Genomic DNA, 24,176 nt, shown 5'->3' on the forward strand with positions numbered 1-24,176 from the left:
ACAGCAAATAGTTGCGGCGTTTAGTGAATGGAAATAGATTCCAAGTATTTTTCAAAGAAGATAAGTTGCTATTGTCAGTGCCTACCTATTAGCTTCCCTTTTCGGCTTTGTCACAAAAGAACTGGATTTACTATCCTTTCCCCGTACGGTGATCAAGGAAAATCGCTTTCAGCAATTGTACTGACTGATGATTATTATTATTTTTTTTTTGGAAATCTTCAATTTGTTGCATTTAAACTCGTTTTTAGCAACAAATGATTTAAAAGGTTCACTATAAAACTTTTCTCTTATAAATCTATTCATTTTGACATTTTCCCCTGTATATATATATATATTATTATTATTATAATTATTAAAATAGTTAATGTAATTTGCTCAATTTTTAAGTCGACTAATGTATCTAGCAAACTGACTTAAGCATTTAAATGAGTGAATAACAATTAAAATTACGCCATTAAAAAAATCCAGATAACAGATACTATTATGTATCGTGACTTGAAGATAAATTTTTAATCGGGATGTTTTTTGCTGCTATCTGATGCAGGACACAAATTTATTTTATACAAATTTATTTATTTATTATAAGACTTACTATAAGATTATTCAATTAAATTAAATTCATATCAGCAATGTCATTTAATAACTTTGCATTAGTCATGTTTTGCTATAAAGGACCAAATTAAAACAATAAACAAAACAATAAACTTAATTTTAAGCTGATTTGGAAATTGTAATTGCAGTGAAAAAGTAAATAATGATTAAAAAGCTCTGGTTTACAATTAGAATATATAACTTGCTGCGTAAAGAAAATGTATTCAAATTTAATAAGCTATTTCATAACAATTACCTAAAAACCTTACAGGTGAAATCAGAAAAACCATTTCATTCAGAAAGATCTGCGACATTGTTTGACTATACCTATTGAATTACTTATATACAAAAACTGCATTATCAAAACTGCTTACATATAAGTGAGATGACATTTATAAAAATCCTTTATGTGTGAAAGCACAATAACAACCTTTAAACAATAATTTTATAAAACTTATTATCCTTAAAGATAATTTATATATTAATTGATAGGAAATTAATACCAAAAAGAACGAAATTACTATACCGAAATTATATAATACAATGTAAAAAAATTTAGAAAAAAAAAGCTGGATTATTTTTTTTTTAAATATTTGTATAGTATTTAAAATTATGTATAATCATAAATTTAGATATAATGGAATTTAGTTTTCTTTAATAAAGCATTAAATAGAAATTTTAATAAGAATTTTAAGATTTAAAAATTTTTTTGTTGAAGTAAAACAAAGTCTAAAATATCTGCACTAGCTCAAGTTTAAAAGATATATTATTAATTTAATGTATTTTAAATTATTTTATCCATCGTCTAACATTCACTAATGAAAAGCACACTGTAATAAAATTGATTACTGAAAAATACCAAACAGGTTAATGGAGAACAAAATGGAAATAAATAAAATATTTGATAAAAAAATACCTATAAAAAGTTTATTAAATGATAAAAATAGTAACCTTTTTTTATTTTATTCAGGGATCAAAATTTCCATGAACGGGTTTAATGATATTTTAATGATACTATTTTAATGATAACATTATCATTAAAATATCAGTGATTAACAGAAAGCATTATACAATGTTGGCTTTATTCAAATTTTTTTCAGTAATTTCGGTATTTATGATAGTGTATTTGTAATTATACAAAAAATTAACGTTTGGTAGTCAACAGTAAGCACATTACAATTTTATTAAAAAGATATTTGTTTTAATGGACTCTGATATTTCAAAAATAAATTCCCAAAAGAACGCCATTCCCGAATTTTTAATAAATGAATAAAATGGTCCAGTTCAAACAACAAACAAATCTGTTACAAATTAAGAGGATTTTGTGTTTCTCTAAAACCACAGGGGGAAGTGTTTCTGAATAAAGCGTGAAGTTCGCACACCTCTTCCTTTTGACTTTCGATGAGTTCCTATACATCACTGTCAAGCAGCTCATCCCCTCCCAATCACTACTACCCATTCACCCCATAAAACCAAAATTAACAAACTCGAGTCACTACAAAACCAGACTATCAAACTTATTACTAAAGCACCCTGGTATGTCAGAGGTGACAAATTAAGACAAGAGCTCAAAATTTCCACCATTCGGACCCTTTTTGCTAAAAATTGTCATAATCTCTATAAGAGAATTGATCGTACAAACAATGACATAATTCAAAACCTTCCAATTTATGACCCCCATGATCCCTCTAACAGGCACAGACCCAGATCAATTCTCAGATTTCAAAATCCAAGACCCCCGACCCTGATCCCTCCTTATCTTAATTCTTTTATTATTTTTCAACCTTAAATTAATTTATTATTCCAATTTAACTTTTTCGGGCCGATTCGCCGCTAGGGCGACATCAGAGCCACCGCTATTTTTAGACACACCCCTTTAGGGAGTGACTTAGCTTCTTCAATTCGTGGCCGTCAAGTGGCGACACCATTTAGGAACTAATCCCAGCCATTTAACGGGATGTTCATTTCCTTTCTTTTATCTGTTATTAGCAGGGTTTTTATTCTCTTTTTTATTTTTTAAATTTTTTCTTCCTTCTTAAATTTTGTTGTTGCTTGTTTAAGTGACTTTCTCATGTTAATCTATACCATTATTTATGTTATTCAACATAAATCGCTATGTCATTCTACATCTTTTATTAACCTAGCACCATTAATATGCGAAACTAGTTTTGTGTCATGTTATTTTTATTTATCATGAACGAGGATATAGGGTCTGGATTGACCCAGGGACCTCTCTACCCCAGGCTAAAGTAGCCACCGTGACTTCAGAGTTCCCCACTGACCCCAGTCGGTCGTTAAGTACTCCGGACTTCTTCAGGCCACTTGGTCTTTAAAGAGTTAAGAGACTAAAAACTGTAAAAATCTCAAAATTTCGACAAATCAAGTTGGGTATTTTAAAACAAAAAATTTTCTGTTCAAATTATACAGATTTTTTTATTTAATACTCTAAGCCCTCTATATCGTATTCCAATTCATAAAAAGGGCAAATTAATTTGAGTATGTTAACACTAGATTGCTTAAAGTAGTCATTTTGACTGCTTTTAATTTCAATTAGAATGATTATGTATATAAAGACGCAATTTCTCAGGATTTTGCGTCTTTTTATACAACATATAATTTTTTCTACTTTTAATATTTACTAATAACTTTTTATATAATTATAAATAATATAAAAAATTTTAACAATTAATTTTAAACGAATTTATTTACGCATTTACAATACAGTCATTTTGACTGCTTTTGACTAATATAGGTATATACTAATTTTCTGTCTTTGATTTTCTGTTCAAATCATAAAGGTTTTTTATATAATACTCTAAGACCCCGTATTCCAATTCATGAAAAGGGCAAATCAAATTAGGTATGTTTAAACAAAAGATTTTCTGTTCAAATCATAAAAGATTTTTTATTTAATACTCTAAGCCCTCTATACCGTATTCCAATTCATAAAAAGGATAAATCAAATTATCCGAAGTAAATGCGTCATCACGTAAATTATAAGCCATATTTGTATTAGAGTCTTTTATATAATTATTACTCCTTTTAATGTAATTATTTGGTGGATTGTTCACCAACTTTTGAAAATGAATGACAGTAGGGGTGTTGGATTCAAAATCAAATTCCTTCTTATTCGGATCTGGTACATAATTTAAGCCTATACCTGACTGAATTAAAACTCCATCCACCTGATATTCTGAATTCTGAGGTATGGTTATATGTAAAAGTTCGTTGCTTAAAAAATGTATTTTTTTATGAGCTGGTAGAGTGGATTGGAAAACTTTGCTGTTAGCGTAACAGGTAAACGTTGTGTGGGAAAAGTTATGCAATTTTGTCGTATCAGAAGACGGGCAAAATACAAAAGGTTGATGATCTCGACACGTCATGTACAGTGTCTTATCCAACACAAAATTTCCCGTTCTGACGCGATAACCCTCTCTACATTCGTTAATAGACTTATTGTTCAAAGGAACAAATCGTTGCTGCCAAAATTGCAGCGTTAAACCAGGAGGTTTTGTGTATCTTCTTTTCTTTATTGCAGGTTCTTCCCAGACGCATTCAAAATCGTCATCCAATTTAATGGGACGCTTTATACTTTTTATAAAAGTAAAATTTTTACACTCGGAGTCCGCGCAAATGTTAAACGTGGGTATGAATTCTTCTCCATTTTTGCAGATCACAGTTGCAGATTTAGTATCTGGCAAGCGTGGCTTCATCCAATTGTTGATGTGCAACTGTTTAAATTTAAACACATCCAGCTGCGCGAATTGAAAGCTATTGGGGACTCTATCTCGACATTGGGTGCCGTTAAAAAATTGATTAGGAGGGCACACTACAATTGATTGCGTTGCACAATCAAAATACTTATTGACTATTTGAGTGGGTACTTTGGTAGTGAGCCCATCGCACCCGCTTTCCACTTTATACTGTCGAATAATAGAACCATTCGGTATATTCACAGGTACTTTTTTCGGTGAACACTTATAACCTTTCAATCTGTCATACCATTCAGCATGCTGCCAGGTATTTAAATGTTTGCTATAATCATACGCTGGTACGACAGCATTTGGATCTTCTAATTTGACACTTACGCACAATTCGGGAGAAACGCACTCTTGACCGTTAAACACTTGAGGTAAATGCTGAATTGCTACGTTTGCATAATAATAATTCCATTGAGATGGACACGTATGAAAAGATTTTACTTTACCATTCTCACAGATCGCATAATCAGAATGAAACGAAAACGGTCCATCAATTACTTTGTCTCCTACCACCGATTCATCTATTTTATTAAAACACAATTCGGCTTCACACGATGTGTGGAGAAAATAAGTGTTAGGTGAACACTTTTTTTGGATTGCTTTTTTATTTTCGCAAACAATATACGTAGCGTGGCCTGTTTTGATTTTATACCCGTCTGATTGAAAGAAACATACGTCACTAGGCTTCTGGCATTGATTGTATTGAAAGATTTCATCAGGAGGACATTCTTTCAGAATGGATTTGTTATTTTGACATTTGTAATATTTTTGATAGTGCGTGGAATCAACATACTGAAAACCGTCCGGTTGATCAATGCACGTATCCAACCCCAAACACGATCCATCTTTAAAAATACTTCCTGGTTGACACGAGTGTAAACTTTGAATGCGATTATCATGACATACATAATAATATAAAGTGGGGGATGTATACACGTCTGAAAAAACCGCATGGGAAAGATTGGTTTGGGATTTGGGTTGGTGTAATAAATGTTTATAAAGAGATCTTCCCGAAGCCAACACATTGACATTTCCTTTACCAAAACATTCGTCCTTTTCGAAAATTTTATCGGTTTTCCAGTAATACTCTGGTGTCAATTCTACATTCCATGCCCCGCTATTAGTTTTAAAGTGCAAAGAATGGTGCTTCCAATCAAATTCAACGGAAAAATCAAACGGAGAGAGCGTCGACTGTGTATCATAATCAAATGGATCAGTCACTTTTCCAATCAGTTGATTCTGTTTGTATAAATTCCCATCCAAATCCACGTATTGATTTGCTATGGTTTGAGGTTTAGAAGCGGGTTTGTCGAACGCGACAACAAAATAATAGTAAAGTATTAAAACGAGAATAAAAAACATGCAGCCTTTATTTAGCGAAAAAGAAATTGAGAGTTGGAGACTGTTACATTCTCAAAAAAAACAGTGTTGTTCCCTACCTAAATTTCGTTATTTTGTGATTCAAGAGAGATGTGGAGATGAAATACCGACAGCTTACAGAGAATGCTTAACGTGTAAAACAAAAGTGAAACATTTTAAATAAATACGCGAGTTTTTCAATATGTTGAGTTTAACAATTGATTTCGCTATTTTGTGATTCAAAAGAGATGAAATACCGATCGAGAATGTTAAATATGCAATAACAAAATTAAAAATACACGAGTTTTTCAATATGTTGAGTTTAACAATTGATTTCGCTATTTTGTGATTCAAAAGAGATGAAATACCGATCGAGAATGTTAAATATGCAATAACAAAATTAAAAATACACGAGTTTTTCAATATGTTGAGTTTAACAATTGATTTCGCTATTTTGTGATTCAAAAGAGATGAAATACCGATCGAGAATGTTAAATATGCAATAACAAAATTAAAAATACACGAGTTTTTCAATATGTTGAGTTTAACAATTGATTTCGCTATTTTGTGATTCAAAAGAGATGAAATACCGATCGAGAATGTTAAACTCAACATATTGAAAAACTCGTGTATTTTTAATTTTGTTATTGCATATTTAACATTCTCGATCGAGAATGTTAAATATGCAATAACAAAAATAAAAAAGTTTTTACAGTATATTTATTGGACCGATCGAGAATGTTTAACAATTAATTCTTGACATTTCATGTTGAGTATCTAATATCTAACTAATAATAATAAAAAAAAATTTATTTAGAAATGATTTTTTTTAAAAATTAATATCTACTTATTCTCTAATCAACATTTTGCTGGTTCAAAATTGAAACGACACTTTTGAAAACATAATACACAACAATTCTGAAAAACAGTGATTTGCAGAAATATTATTTTAAATTTGAACTAGCAATATATTTAAAATCTTTTCCGAATTTTTTGTAGATTTGGGCAGATGTGAAACAAGTCATGTATTATGAAGCTTATGGTAATTGTCAAAAAGATTTAATCTTTCTAGCGGTTCGATTCACAAAACCTATTCTAAAAATCCACGTTCCATCCAACGTACTGCCCATAGAGACTGATAATATACTTGTCCTTTACTCAAAACAGGATATACCTATTCAATTTAATACGTTAACATTTGGTGTCAATATCAATACAAATGGTACACGCGTCACATCAGGGGAAGAATCACATTTATTAAAACATTTATTTGACAAACAGTGTCATCTCTACATAAATGTCTATCATCGGTCAGTATTATATGTTGTGGCCTCTTCTAAATTAACTTTTAATTATGAAAAAATTCCCAAAACGAGAACATTTCAAGCTCTATTTAGTGTAGTGAAATCGTGTTTAGATCAAACAATCAATATACAGCACTTTCAAAAGTGTAAATATTTCAAACATAATCAATTGAAATGGCAAAATTGGTCTTCTTGGTGGTTTGTGGTACGAAAATGTTTTCACATAAGTCATCTGATACCCCAGGAAATTACACTTCAACTTGCTCATCGCATTGCTAAAATTTTTAAAAACTCTCACAAAGACTATGAGGTTGATTTTTCTGATTTATACAAGTGCGAAATTGAATTGGTTGAGAAACCTTTTTTGGGAATAGCGTACCGTGTTGAGCCAAATGGTCAAATCATTTACGTATCTCCCATGATTGTATCACATTTTCAAACTACTTTTAAAGATGTGAATTATATGGAATGTACGGACTGGTTACCACTATATTTTAACAGAATTGCGTGGTTGTCGGAAGGAATGTATTTTTATTTGAAAAATATAAATTATTTTAAAGAGCATTTGAAACAAATATTGTTATTTTTGAAAGGAACTAAAATTGAAAAGTATAAATTTATTCAAAAAGATTTGTTAATAGTTGATTCTATTTTAAATGGTTAAACTTGATTATCGTAAAGAGCATTTAAAACAAATACATTTATTTTTGAAAAAAACTAAAATTAAAAGATGATAGAATTTATTCATCCTAAAGAGCATTTGAAGCAAATTTAGTTTTAAAAAAACCAAAATTGAAAGATGATTAAATTTATTCAAAAAGATTTGTTACTTTGTTGGTTGTATTTTAAATGGTTGAAATTATTTATCTTAAAGAGCATTTAAAACAAATTTTATTTCATGTCGAATGTTTTTCTATTATTCGACATGAACAAATTTTATTTCATGTCGAATGTTTTTCTATTATTCGACATGAACAAATTTTATTTCATGTCGAATGTTTTTCTATTATTCGACATGAACTAATTTTATTTCATGTCGAATGTTTTTCTATTATTCGACATGAACTAATTTTATTTCATGTCGAATGTTTTTCTATTATTCGACATGAACTAATTTTATTTCATGTCGTTTTTACCGGGGCGGTGCAAAAAAGTGCTTCACCCGGGGCTGGAAGGATTCCGACGAGGCGAAAGAGGAGCGAAAGGCTGGGGGGGTCTACTGGGGGGGGGGGGGATGGAGAAAAAGGTTCGATTATTCGGTAAACAACGGCGTTGCCAGGGGTAACCGCCTCCGAAGAACGGGGTGCGGCATTCCCGGCAGCTGCAGAGAAGGGAGGCCTGATGGGGGAAAGAAATTCCTTAACACCCGTATTCACCACGCCGAGTTAAATTCAAGAGTAACTCGGGGATCGGAATATCCTAACCCTCGCTTTTTATTCTCCAACCGTTTTCAACAGAGGATTTCACAACTCGAGCTTAACACTTGCAGGAAATATAACGAGGCCTTTGATTGGGCAAGGTGAAACCATGTGACTTTGTATATAATATAAACACGTGCATAAACAAATTAGCGTGAGTATCGCATATTAGCGTGAGCTTTCGAATTTCATCTTAGTAAAAATGTCTTTATCGAAGAAATTTGTTTTCAGTGATCACGAATCGGAGATCTTAAGTAATTTAATCGACAATTACAAACATATAATTGCTTGCAAAATAACAAATGCTCACTTTAATAGCAAAAAAGAAGAAGCGTGGGAGAAATTAACGATTGAATTCAATGCAATTAATGGAGTTAGAAAAAGAACAAAAATTCAACTCCAAAATAAATACAAAAATATGAAAAAAATCGCCCAAAAAAACAAAGCTGCCGATAAGGTAGAACCAAGGCCGGATTAAGACCTCTTGAGGCCCTAAGCACTGAAATTATCTTGGTCCCCCCTCTAACAATTAAAATATATCTAGTATTAAGTCACGGGTTAATTCAAAATTTTTTGTAAAAAGAAGTATTTATTCAAATAAAATTAAAAAAAATTAAAATGGAATCAATTGAAAACTTTTCAATTAATATTAAAAAAATAACTTATTTTTGTGTGTATGTACAGTCCGCAAAAAAAAAAAGATATCACCCTGAATAACTTTCGTTCTAATGATCGGATTTTCACGAACTAAGTGTCAATCTTAATAGTTCCTGGGGTGACCTCAAATACACTAATTAATTAGTGCTAACTATTAATTAAGTTACGAAATCAGACACAAAAACGTACTTTCTCTGAATAAACATACAGTTTTTTTACATATTTGGATTTTTCATCTTCAAAATATAGGGGGTAGCCGCAATCTGGGAAATGTAGTCCCATAGTTTGGTCAGGAGAGCGATTCAAAGTTCGGGCCCCTTAATGTTAATTTCGCTTTTTGCGTTTTCAGTCATATTTTCAAAACTAATGAAGCAATTCAAAAAAAATTGCACCCACTCATAAAACTCATTTACCCAAAGATAATTTCATGAAGAAAATAATTTTTAATAATTATTTATTATTTTTTATTATTTAATTAAAGTGAGGATGAAAAAAAGTTGAATTATAAGGTATGAATTTTTTTATACCATTTTAATCAACATATTTTTCAATTGAAAAATCTAAAGTTTCACCTGTTTTTATTTATTAGAAGATAAGAAAAATTAAAATTAATTATTTAAAAAAAAATAATTTGGCGACAATGAAGAAATGATTAAGTGGGGCGATAAATATTAAAATGTGATAAACTTACGAGGAACTTAACTTAGCGCGCGTAGCAAAAATTTCATTCATATTTTTTTCGCTAATAATCGTTTGCAAATCTTTTTATTTTTATTTTTTTAAAACTATAAAATACGATGTTTCTTTTTTAATAGTCTAAAATTCTATTTGCAATTTAGTAAAGAAATTTGAATAAAACATCTTATTGAATAAAAAACATTTTATTCAACGAATGTCGAGTTTTATAAAGGCATGCTTCTGATAGAATATGATTATACACCAGATTGTGCTTATTTAATGTGATTATTTTTTAGTTTTTAGTTTTTTCTTCTCAATAACTGATACAATTTCAATAATATACATACGTATGAATTGATTAGGAATAAAATATTTATCAATTTCTTGAATATATTTTTTATAAATATTAATAAAAATACGTAGTAAACATATTTAAGCATACCTCACATCATCGCAAATTTCTCAACATTTTATATATCGTCTTAATGTTAGAAGTAATTTTTTAATCACCTGTCCAGAAGTGTTTCGCAGAACTATTTTACCAACTATTTCATTAAATTTTAACATTTTTAAAAATCTTATTCTTTACCCTACTACGTTTATTATTTCCTCATTAATATACTAATCTTTAGTACTTTAATTTAGGTTTTCTTTAAAGTGAAGTTCCTTTTTAAATTATAGTCAAGTTTTTTTTAAACGAATTATTGTATGCTAGCTAAAAATAAAACCTTGTTAAGAAATTAAAAACATTCCACTGTTTACAATTATTTAATGCAAAACAGCTGATTATTTACTAAGCATACTATTTTTTTCGAAAAAGGAATATAAATCATTGATAGTCTTTTTTTTGTTTTGTTTCTTGTGACTTCAACATAGATTATCTAAAATAGTGTTGATGTTTTAGAAGTCACTACAAAGAGTCTAAAGATACCGAACATAAAAAGCTGTCGAATACGTAGCCAAAATTTTTAAGCGTCTTAAAATATCTCAGTATCTTAAATGTCGTCCTAACATCTTAGTTGTGAAATTAAATTTTTAATTATCTGACCACGCGTGATCCAATAATTATTTCATTATCTTTTACTCTTTCTTTATGATTACATGTAGATTTTTTTCCGGATAATATGCTAAACTAGTTTGTTTAATTTTTTTCTTTAGCACGATTCCCAAGATATTATTGTAGTATAATTTGTTATCAGGAGAAATGCCTTATTTTGTTAAGCAGGAAATAATAAATTTGAAATTTGTAAGAAGATTCCGAAGCCGTGGCAATTTTAGAACCATCTGATTTTTTAAAAAAAAATGCAATAAAAAATACGCAATTTCCGATCTTATTTTGATTAAAAATAAAAAAAAAAACGTGGCAAGAAGGCTAACATACTTTTTTCAGAAATTGTGAAAACCAATTTTTCCTATATTTCGTCAAAATAGGATAAGAATGATATTGCTCCAAGATACCTACTCAATAATTTCGCTATTTCCAGAATGAAATCTGTTTGATCGAAACATATTTCCATGAAAATTAAAACGAGAAAACAATTAATTTTATTATTTATCTAAGCTTATTCCATTTATTTAATGATAGTGATATCAAGGTTAAGGATATGCGATGGAAGCCCCGTTTACTATTATACTATATATGCATTAAATCAGGTAGCTTGAATATTTTATTTTAAGCAAATTATTTAATAATTTTAAGCAAATAAGGGTGTAAAAATAAACTCGATTAAAATACTCCGAAAGTATACCCTAAAATATATGTAGAATAAACTTTGGAATCGATATATAAAAAATACCTTTTCAAACAACTTCCAGTAGGACGGAAACGCAAACTTTTTTTGAAATAGTTGTCCTTGAAACTATTTAATTTCGATTCCTGGTGCTAGGGGACATTCCATTTTCACATTCGACTTTTAAAATTTAAGGCTTGCAGCAAAAAAAGAAAAAAAATGCATTGATTTTTTTACAAAGTAGTGAAATATTATTTTTTTCAATCAAAGAACCTGTGCCTATAGCTTATGTAAAACTTATTTTAATATCGAGTGAAATAATTTAATATGTTGTGTAACTAAATAGATAATCCTAAGAAACTGAATAGAAAACATAAAAACTTCATTGATTTAAAAAATAATAGATGATAATAAAAATAGACATGTTTTGAGTGTCCAATAATAAAAGTCACAAGTTATTCTAGCTTGACAAGTTTTGAGAATGGGCGATTATATTTGAACGCTCGAAACATGTCGACTTTTACTTCCCTCTTCATATTTTTTGAGCCAGGTGAGCCTTTATCATCAATTATATCGTTTTACATTTGAGTCTTGATCATTATTTTTATAAGGATTTTACACTCGTTAAAGTAAACATAAGCATTTCTATATTTTAACAGGATTTATGTGGTTCTTAAAAACGTAATAGCATCAATATTGTAAAAGTTATAAGTACTTAAAAATTAAAATTTTGAGACCAGATATTTTGAGTTAATGAAATTAAATATCTTATCTTTTAAATTTTTGTGCCCCCATTTCAGTATCTTAAGGATCTTACGAGCTCTACTTAAAAAGAGAGTATCAGATATATATAAGAAAACAAAAATAATCATAGTAGCAGTATTTGGGGGTAAATGTAGCTTATCGTAATTGAAGAATATGCTGTGTGACATTTTATGGTGAATTTGCGAACGTAAGTTTCAGAATGTATCGAAACATGAGGATGCTATTTGCTAATAATCTTTATCCAAAGAAAACCATGTAACCTAAATATCTTGCAGAATGAAGCGATTTTTTTAAACAATGAATCATACAATATGCAACATATTATTTCAATATTTTATTCTTAAATATAACATGTTTTAATGTTTTTAAAATGCCACTAAACATTCAGCAATTCCTTGAGTTATAGAAAAAAGAAATATCGTAAATTATAGAAAACCTTGTGAATGTGTATTAGAATTACTATACAATCTACATTTTATTTTTCAAGCATTTTTTGTTTCTTCAAACTTTCTTGCCTAGAAGACTCGATTAAATCTGTAAAAATGATTATCCCTAAAATTTTGTATATAGCTATAATAAGTTATGTCAATTTGATTTTAGTAAGAAATCCTCGAATAAATATAGCAAAAACAACATATCTAAATAATATCAGATAAAAAGTTCATGTATTTAAATTCTAAAAACTTAAAAAATCATAAATAATTTATAAATCAATTCAAATTTTCCTTTCAAAGGAGATTTAATTTTTTTTATTTTTTTTTATTGCTTTTTGGACAGAAATCAGCTTAAAAATTGTCTATTGCCTAGAAACTTCGAGATATTTTTTATTAACAATTAATTAAACCTCTCCCAGCAATTACATTATGAAATTAATGAACATTATTTCATTTTTTTTTACATTCAGAGTTCTTTTACTAGGTTGCCTAGCAACCTAGTAAAATTAAACATTAAGTTTTTGAATTAGTCAATGGGTTATCTTAAAATATTCATTTGCGCTGGCGACTTTTTTTGGCGGTTTTCTGGACTATCGCCAAATATATAAACCTTTATTGCTACCCAATTTATGACCCAATTTTTTCAAAAGTTTGCCTACCCCCATGTCTAGATTCCAAATATGTAAAAAAAAATGCATGTTTATTCAGAGAAAGTACGTTTTTGTGTCTGATTTCGTAACATAATTAATAGTTAGCACTAATTAATTAGTATATTTGAGGTCACCCCGGGGAACCATTAAGATTGACTTTTAGTTCGTGAAAATCCGATCATTAGAACGAAAGTTATTCAGTGTGATATCTTTTTTTTTTTGCGGACTGTACAATGCGCAAAAAAGCAAACACCTTGAATAACTTATGATCGAAAGTTTGAACTTTTATATACTAGGACTCAAAATACTTTAAATTAAAAAAACAGACAAGTACTTGTTGTAAAAAAATCATGTCTTTTTTTTTCAATGGATTCGAATTCTTGACTCTCGAAATAAATAGCAATATCTCTAGAATTTTTCAAACGAACTATAACATTTTAGCACACAATAATAAAATTCAATTACGTAAAAATAGAAGTATTAATCATTTCATATTATTTTATTTTTTAAGAGAATAGTCGAATGAACTTTAAATTAAAAATTTAACAAATGTCATTTTGAATGACAAAATACAAAGTTTAATGTGTAGTAAATCAATCAAATAAACCTTAATTATTCAATTTTAAAAAAGTTATATATTTAACATTTAATTTCTCAAGATTCGTTATGAAAAATCCAGTTTTATTTGAAAACTAACCACAATAAGATATCAAGAACTCTTCAAAAAATATTTTTAGCTGATATTATAAAATCTGAATTACGAAAAACGGGTTTTAAATTTTTTATTATTAGAAAATACATCGAAATCTGCTGAGAAAACTAAGTAATTTATTCCGACCAAGTCCTAGTTCCTACTTTTTTAAAAATAAATAGCTGCCAACTCTTCCGGTTTTCCCGGAAAATTTTATTTTCATATTTAAAGTGCTAGCGAAATTTATGTTATTTCGCTCAACTTTTTTAATTAAATCAGTTTGACCACCACTACATGTAAATAATTACAACAAATATATAAAAGCATTTTATTCCTTACGATAGCGAATTTCAACTTGATTAAAATATAAATATATTTTTGAGATAGTTTTTCGGTAATTGATTTACTACCACTTGGAAAATACATTCTCGAAAAGAGTGAATGTTGGCAGGTATGAAAATGATACTGTTGTTTATATATATCAGTAATAATGTATATAGCAGTAACACTAAACAATAAAAAAGACTCCAACTAGAAAGTTATAAAATTAACTTTTTAATTTTCGATGGAGGTAATTAAATAATAAAAAATAATGACTCACCCTGAATCTGGAACGATGTAAATCCATCCGATATAAAAACTTCCTGAACACCACTTCTACCCTTTCTTAAAATAATCCGCACTTTCTGTTTTGGTTTATCTCTTTGCAAAATTATTTTGCTCGTGAATCTAGTTGTACTTTGTAACCAACTTGCTATGCTTTTTGAAACTTCTCTAAAAATGACTGCATCACTTTCTAAACTATCCCATCTATGATGTTCACCCGAATGCACAAAGTCGCACAAACCACATTTACCATCAAATGCTAAAAAAGTTGACAAATGATCCAAACAAGCTGGTGGGCTTTGAACCTTTGAATGATCAAGAAGCATTTCAGTTTTTGTTTGCACAGACGACTGTTTAAAAAGGATTTTCTGTGGAGAAGTTTCAGTTTTGATTGCTGATACAGGATCATCTTTATAATCACTATTAGTCACTGAATCATCAACAACTTCCGTAGTTGGGTTGTCCTCTGAAACAGTATCGATTTCAGAATCGTAATTTTTTACTTCTTTCACTGGTTCATCTTTACTATCACTTTTTTGACTTTCAGGATCATCGTGCACATCTGTAACTAGATTTTGTGGTTGATGGTCACTTTTTGATGGAGAATCTTCTATTTTTGAACTTGATCCAGGGTCATCTTTGTAACTATCGTATCCGATTTTTACACGAGACCTTGTAATGTCTGAAGAAAAAGTCTTACGCTTACTGCGCCATGCATGACTGAAAAATCTTGGTGATGCACTTCTGGGAAAGTACTTTTTTCTATGGCATGCTGGAGTAGCACATTTATCTGAGTCACTTTTTTGGATGTTTGCCTAAAACAAAAGAAAACATTTTTAAAGTTTTATTAAAAGGAGAACACAGTAAGAATTACAAAAAATCACTGCATTTTGTGATTTTTTACCGTTTTAAGATTATTTTATCAAATTATTAAATTGATTTTCGCAAAAGTATTTTTAAGTTGCAGCTTAATATGTGCAGCATGACGCCATCTGAACCCTTACACTTTTTTCGTATCACAGTAGTCTGATCATCAAGTCAAGATCAGCTAGGAAGTCGATAATCACTGTATGCTGTCAATAAGCGGATGGGTTATCACTTTGAACAACCTGCGTAAGGACCAAGGGTGAGCGTTATTGTTAAATGTTCTACCGTAAATTGTTCAACTTCGCTACAACTGAAACCCAAATAATTGGATCTGCTGTTCAACGACGGTTTTACAATAAAATGTGCTTCAGTACCCAAACAGATGAATGAGTTAAAATCTTTCTTTGGGTTGGGACTTACATAGGACTTATATAGGTAAAGCATTTTATTAAACATATGAATCGTTTGCATAGTCAAATCATTCCCAGATTACTACAGTAAAAACAATGTAAATATCACTATTACTGCAAAGATTTTTGACTAGAAAATGTAAGAAATGGTAGCTAGGAATATATATATCATAACTGTCAACCCAGAAGTCCTCGCTTCCCAGAATATGTAAAACCAATTAACAGTTTGCGTTAAACTTAGTTTAATTTTGAACACGAATTAATTTGAACACAAAATAGCACATTGAATGCCACTCTAATTTTACATAGCTTACCCGTCTGGTAAGAACGGTAAATTACTACAAATAAAATTGCAAAGATTAGACAGATTTTGCTAGTTTTTAAAAGGTTTAGCATGACACTCTAAGTTTATATTTTCATGATACATGGGCTTCATGATATACGTTCTGATAAATCTGCATGAATTAAAGAAGAACGTTCAATGAAATCGGATGAATCATACACCGAGTCTTTTGTTATTCTTCGCCTTAGAGATTTCTCTGATTGGCGACTATCACATTCTTCATGTGGTACAGTTTTTCCAGAGGAACATATGGAATTTCCCATGGTTAATGATCAAAATACATGATCGAAATTTGTACTCTTTTATCTGCAATAGGAAAAAGAAGCATTAGCTACAAAAAAATCTGATACCAACTATAAAGATTCCCTCAATCTAATCACACAGAAAACAATTCCTAATGGCATTTCTGAAGTTTGGATATATCTTGCACATTACAAAATATTGAAAAAAGTTCCAAAGAAACAATGTTTATTGTACTACGTGTACTGGAAAGTTCTAGCAGCGAAAGTACATGCCTCCAACATTGATCTAAAAGATATTTTTTTTGTAAAAAAATTGATTATGCATTTACTTTTAAATGTATATATCAGATGTACTGCTTAGTTCAGTCGTATACTTTCGTTACAGGTTTAAAAATGTATGTACAGTGCGCAAAAAAAACAAGCGAACCACCCTGAATAACTTTGATCTAACAATCAGATCTTCATTTTTTAATACTTAACCCCTTGGGACGGGTGATTCAGAAAAGCATTCGTACAAAATCAGGATCAGGACGTAATTAAATAAAAAACGGTAACTTAAATGTAGTCGTTTCTAATTTGACAGACTTACTTTGCTTTAACTTTAATTATTGTTAGTTTAATCATGTATATAATCAAGGTTAATTCAAAGCATAACTAAATAGTTTTATTTTGAACAAGGTAATGGTGAATTAAATAAATCAAACAATTATAAATCCGCCCACAAATAAACTGCTAAGGAATTACTTTGATTACCAGTTTTATCTTTTTATCCTGGTTGATACCGTTTTATGCTGGCACGTATTTGTGACAGTCGGCGCGAAAATGGTTATCTTGATAGTACAAGGAGGTGACCTCAAGCATGCTAATTTATCAGTATAGACGATATTTTAAGTTAAGAAATCAGACACAAAATCATACTTCTCTGAAAAACTTTTTCGCCGGATCGGATTTCTGACTCCTAATACATAGGGGTATCCAAACTTTGGGAAATATGGTCCTCATAGTTTCATCAGAAGAGCCATCCGAAGTTTAGAGACTTTAATGTTAATTTTATAAAAGACGTATATTTAAAATTCGATTTCTCAGAATCTATTGGACCGATTTCATTCACGTTTTGAATCTTGTAAATGAATATAATTTTGCGTAACAAAATACAAAATTTGAGAGAAATCACTCGAATAGTTCCTGAGAAATCGAGTTTTTAAAAAGTTGTATATTTAAAACTCAATTTTCGAACGATTTTGCTCGAAATTTATTTTTTTGTCACGCGAAATAACATTCTTTAAAATGATGTCGAAATTTGTATACCTTACAATTCAAACGTTTTCGACTATTATTAAATAGAGTAATGAAAAATAATAACTATTTAGTAAAATTTATTTTTACATGGAATCCTTAAACAAATGAATTTGATGATTGTGTTCAAATTTTTTTTTAATTCTCTTAAAAAAAGTTGAAATATGGTAAAATACGCAAAAAGTAAAACTAAAAATAAGGAGTTCAAACTTTGGCCCACTTCCTGACTGAGCTATTGGGACTATATTATCCACATTGCTCCCCCTTTCCCTATATTTTGGGAGTGAGAAATCCGAATCCGTCGAAAACAAGGTTTGTTTATTCAGAGAAAACTTGTTTTATTGTCTAATTTCGGAACTTGAAATATCGTTTGAACTAATTAATTAGCATATTTAAGGCCAACCCTTTGAACCATTAAGATTGAGCCTAGAATGCAAAGATCCGATCATTAGATCAAAAGTTATTTAAGATGGTCCGTTTTTTTTTTCTTTTGCGCACTGTACGTATTCTTTTGCGACATCTATGTTCTGTTTCTTTATGCTAGAACATTTCTATTGAGATAAAAGGTAAACACCGTTTCTCACTTTCGCTTATAAAAGAATCATTTGCATTATTTTAAAAAGTGAGATGAGTACTTTCGTGAGCACAACTTTCCGATTAATCTAATAGAATTTCAGGAATTGTAAAATTTTAAATGTTGCTCAGTTAATTAAAATAACAAATTTAAATGTCAACAAATTGCTCATTTAATTTGAATGATATATATATATATATATATATATAGGGGAGAGTCGGGTAGCCCCGCTCACTTAAGGAGTATTGCTTATATTTCTGTATAATACTGAGTAACAATCAACATTTTTGTATGTTTCTATTGTTTTATCATCTAATTAAATAATGCAAAAAGAATAAACCAAAAAAAGAAGAGTTAAACTTAAAAAAATAGAAATTTAAAAAAACATGTTTTTCAGCTCTTTTCAAAATGTGTCGGGTAGCCCCGCCCAGCTACAAAAATTATGTTTTTTGGCTATTTTTTCAGGTGTAAATGAGAATGACCAATGTATTGACAATAGATAAACCTCATTTATCATTTTTATCACAAAATTATTTTATTTATTACATATTTATATAATTTTAGCGAATTCTATCATTTAATAACAACAAATGTCATACTTATTATCATTATTAATGCATATTAATATATTATAATATTAATGTATATTTATATTAAATATATAACGAAAATAATTTAATTTAAGTAGCAATAATTAATAACAATAGTTGTTTTTCAATATGAACTTATTTGGTTGATCTCTTCTTATAAACTTAATACAAAATACTTCTTATAAAATTACAAATTCACTTTGTATTTTGATTGCATTCAAATGCTTCTGTAGATTGATTCGTTCAGAAATAAGTGAAAATAAATAAGTAAGCAAATAGCTTATCATAATATTTATGATTTCTTGATATTAAATTTAATTTGGATATATCAATTACATTTTAAAAATATTTAATTTTTCATTTTTAAATATATAAATTTATGTTTCATATAATATTAAAACATATATTTGTTGTTAAAAATGCATATAACATTCAAATTTGAAGCAATAATATAATAATCTTTGCAACCGTACATTTATCGACGAAATAAAATTGGGCGGTGAAACCCGACATTCACGTGAGCGGGGCTACCCGAAATCCAATTTTTTTGTAAATTTGTAATTACTCGAACAATTTTTTACATACGAGCTTCTTTCTTTGTGCAAATTAAACTTAAGACTATATACTTTAATGCTGCATGTATAGAAAAAATTATTTTTTTAGTATTAAAATGAAGTTTAATCGAAACATTCAACCAATTTTTCTTAATTTCATGACTACTGTATTCAACATATTTTCAAAACTATTGTTTACCATGTTACCAGCTGCATAAATACTTGAAACTTTAAAAATAATCTTTTTTTAATATAACAATTAATGTCTGATGGGCCCATTGACTTGAAAAGATATTCTATACATATGAAATTGACAGTGGGCGGGAGTACCAGCTGGGCGGGGCTACCCGACTCTCCCCTATATATGTAGGTAGAGGAAGCACGTTTGCCTGATTTCATAACTTAAAAAAATATCTTCTGCACCAACTAATTAGCATATTTTAAGTTTGGCCCTCAAACCACTTAAATTGAGATCTAGTAAGTTAAAATCCGATCATTAAATCAAGAGTTATTCAGGTTTTTTATTTTTTTTTATTTTACGCACTGTATATAATACAGCATAACTTTTACAAATAATAATGATTCAAAATTTTTCAAATCTTAAAATCTAATTTCGATGTATATAGATCAAAAAAATCATAAGTGATGCGAAGTGTGTCGTCATATTTTTCGCAAATTTAAACTCTCCTCCACAAAGAAATTTCGAAAAATGATACTTAAACACGGCTCCTTTTTCTTAATTTAGTGAATAAAAAAAATTATTTGACGTAAATTTTTGAAATAAATTTTTGCAGCACAACCTTTACGCAATTTGATGACTTCTTTTCCAGTTGCAATGAGAATATAATTAAAAATATAGTATAAGCAAATATTTTATGTAGTATATACAAAAACTGCAAACATGTACAACATAGATTTTTTACATCCTCAAACCATTGCATCAAAATTTTGTAAATCAATTTTTTTTCATAAAAATATCAAATTGCCGGAGTATTAACTTGCTACAACTTCGAAAAATATTCTGTAAACATGAATCGTGGCAGTATGTTATAGAATTATTGTGATGGATAAATAAATAGATCTTTTATCGCATAGAAATTCCCAAAATATTCTGTAAACATGAATCGTGGCAGTATGTTATAGAATTATTGTGATGGATAAATAAATAGATCTTTTATCGCATAGAAATTCCCTACCTAATTTCATTATAAGACCAAAAATTCTTGATATAAAACATCTTTCGTTTTTTTTATTATTATTATTATGTGAAATTTCGTACTTAGAAATGGTTGTTATCTACTCTTAAAATGGAAGTTCAAAATAATAAATTTATAATATCAACGTTTCAAGAAAAAAAAAAAATAAAATTATGTACCGTGAACATTTAGTTTGGCTTTATGGTACCCCCCTATCCTCTGGTGCCCTAAGCACGTGCTTAGTGTGCTTAATGGTTAATCCGGCCTTGGGTAGAACTGTACAAAACAGGAGGAGGAGGCAGTATGCTGAAAACCACTCCTATGGATGAAAAATTTTTAGCCATAGGAGTTGTAACCAACCCATTAGAAGAAGATATTGATTGTGATTCGGAGTACAATAACTTTATAAAAGATTCTCAAGGTATGTTTCACTTTTAAAAATACTTTATTAGTTATAATATATTCCAATGCTTACTAATAGATAATATTCTTTAAAATCAAACATTGATAGTTTAACTTAACTCTAATCATGAATTTATTTTTTTATATTTATGAATAAAATACTATATTAATATATTAAAAATAATATCAAGAAAATAATTTTATAAAATAGAAAACTAACACTAATTTTTTATAATCAATATTTGAAGTTTAATTTTGGAAGTTCAATCAGTTTTAATTTTTTTTATTTTGCAAAAAGCAAAAAAAAAAAAAAAAAACACTAATTTTTGTTTATTTTATATGATGAACCTCTTACTTATATTGATTTGTAATTTTTTTTAAATGCACATGTAACAATTTTTTAATGTTAAATTTTTAAAAAGATTTTAAATACTGTGTCCCGAGTTAGAGTAGGTTGGTCCATCTCATGGGGTACATTGGATCATGTAACAAAAATGTATTCAGATACAACATTGAAAGATTAATGTTAGGTGATACAGTACTTTCATTATATTCTTTTTAGTTTAAAATTAAAAAACAATATTTAAAGTTTAATAAAATACACGTCTTCAAATATAAAGCTAATAATTCATACTGCACACTATTGCTTATTGAATTTTACTAAAAAATATTTTCTTTTTAGCACTAATACTTTCATAAGAAAATAAGACATAATAGTTAAAAATAATTTATTGCTGAAGTTAAGTAATCAAAACATTTTAACCAATAGCTGTGTATTGAAATGCCTGATATTTCCTGAAATGCCTGTGTAATTTGCATTGTTAAAAAAATTTTTTAATGACATTTTGACTTCTAAAAAAACATAAATGTAATGCACATTATTAACATGAATACAATTATTTTTAATGGTCCAACCTATCCCAGGGTTTTAGTGGACCACCGTACCCAGAGTTCTGTATTTCACAAGAAGTTGCTATTACTTCTCACCCAACATTTAAATTCGAACAGCTGCAAGCAATTATGAAAATAAATATCGAACCTAAATAATATCTATTATGGAAAATTTTAAAAGATTAAGATTGTCCAAGGTGCCATGTTTAAACAAACGAGACCAGAATATAATGAAGTTAATTACAATTTTATAAATTTAGTATTATGGACTTAGTATTATATTATGGACTTAGGATGGAAAAAATGTGCAGAATCAGATTTTTTAGTTACACTTTAATCAAGAAACTATATTAAATATTATTTCGTAAAAAATTTATCAATTGCATACTATAAAAATTATGCTTTTATATTTTCAGCACAAAAGGAAAATTCTTCAGAGGCGATTACTTTCGAGTTTAACAGAACTGAAGATGTGATTGACAGTGAAGATGATTTTCCAGTAATTATTATTTTTTTTATTCTTATTTTGCTGTAAGCATTCACTTTCTTTCATCAATATAAAGCCAGATCAAGAGCAAAAATAATAAAAGCATCTAACCTGCTTATTCAGATATTTTATCAAAGCTATATAGTAATATTATAGTAATATTATTACTATTATAGTAATATTTTAAAATATTATGTCTCACTCTTTTTTAAAATACAATAATATTGGTAAAGATGTGTGTATATAATCTGTCAAAAACAGAAGATCCCATATAGATCCCATATAGATCCCACCGAAGAAATTAAAGTATTGTAGTTATGTTGATGAAATGTTAAAAAAAAAATTTTAAACTATTTTCATTACTTTATGAAGATAAAATATTAGTTCCAAAATGTTTAAAAAATATACATATTAACGTTAATGATCCATTATTCTTTAAAAAAATATTAGTTTTGTTTCACTAACAAAGGTGCTATGGTAAGTATTGTTTCAAAAGATGGTTGTTTTGATGGCTTATTTATCCAATATATGTGATATTAAACATTTTTGTAGAGTCAAGCGCACATCTTATATTGCTTGCATTTTAATTTTACTTAAATATTATTTTACTTTTTAAACTCTGAATGGAGTATAAATTTAAAATTTTTTATTAAGATGTGCTTTCTCGGAAAAAAGAAAACAAAATTTTGCATGTTTTTTTTTTTTCTCTTACAAAAAAGCTATAAAAAATACTCTTCTTAAATAAATACTAACCTTAAGCTATAAAAAAAACTGTTAACGAATCTAAACTAAAAATAAATCATGAAATTTAAGGAAATTTATGCATGTCTTCTCTGTAGGGTCAGCAACAAGTAATTTGACAATTTTGTTTTTAATCATTGAATATTTTTTTTTTTGAATTGAATTTGAAAACAATAGTGTAGATTCAAAACATGATTTAAACATTTAACTTCAGATATTGGTTTAAAAAATGTGTTTAATCAATTTTCCAACTGGCACTATTTCGAAAAATAGTTAAAGAATGTCTCTACACTTAAATGTAAATAAATTATTGAATATCAAACCATAATGAAATTTCCAAATATATTAATGTCTGGAATTATATTCTCTTGCTAAATAAAAATATATTCAACAATACCTGTCTAAGGTTTTTTGGAACACTCTGTATTTGTCTTTTGCTACACTTGCAAAAACTATTTGAAATAACACTTGAAAACATTTTTTTTTCAATTAAAGCTATGAATTCTACATTCTAAATATATTTTCTCTAAATCAATATTATTATTTTCAAAATTAATGCTGTACCAAAACATTAAAATTTTAAATAATGAAAAGCCAAACTTTGTTAAATTGTTCAAATAAATTATGTATCAAGATAGTTCATTGCGTAAAATATCCGGTTTTTATATAGTAAAGAAAGTTTTAAAGCTTCAGTAAAAGACAGTGTACCAAGCAACAAATTAAAAGAAAAATCAATTCAAATTTATTGAAAATTTTATACAAATGAAATTTTTTATTTTTATGTCAAACTGAATTTCAAAATATTAATTTGTATAAAATTTTCAATAAATTTGAATTGATTTTTCTTTTAATTTGTTGCTTGGTACACTGTCTTTTACTGAAATAAGTATCGTTTTAAAAAATAAGGGAGAAATATCTCCAGATTTTTGAAGAAAATCA

The 24,176-nt window shown here is 28.4% G+C and overlaps 1 protein-coding gene and 1 long non-coding RNA gene across 5 annotated transcripts in view; one reads left to right on the plus strand and one right to left on the minus strand.

Annotated features, from left to right (window-relative positions):
• The window catches only part of LOC147816694 (uncharacterized), a 197,103-nt gene that overhangs the window by 171,799 nt on the left and 1,128 nt on the right, over positions 1–24,176 (minus strand). For all 4 annotated transcript variants that reach the window (XM_087150377.1, XM_087150370.1, XM_087150366.1 and 1 more), the window contains exon 2: positions 14,640–15,459. In XM_087150377.1, the coding sequence (XP_087006503.1) occupies positions 14,640–15,459 (820 nt within the window). The remainder of the gene's footprint in view (positions 1–14,639; positions 15,460–24,176) is intronic.
• On the plus strand, positions 20,044–22,611 carry LOC147816698 (uncharacterized). Its single transcript, XR_015428754.1, has 2 exons — positions 20,044–21,137; positions 22,426–22,611. It is a non-coding gene; the product is annotated as an uncharacterized LOC147816698 (long non-coding RNA).

Source organism: Parasteatoda tepidariorum, chromosome 1 (genome assembly GCF_982258835.1).
Source record: "Parasteatoda tepidariorum strain Cologne lab strain chromosome 1, Ptep-v5.0, whole genome shotgun sequence".
Taxonomy (NCBI): Eukaryota; Metazoa; Arthropoda; class Arachnida; order Araneae; family Theridiidae; genus Parasteatoda; species Parasteatoda tepidariorum.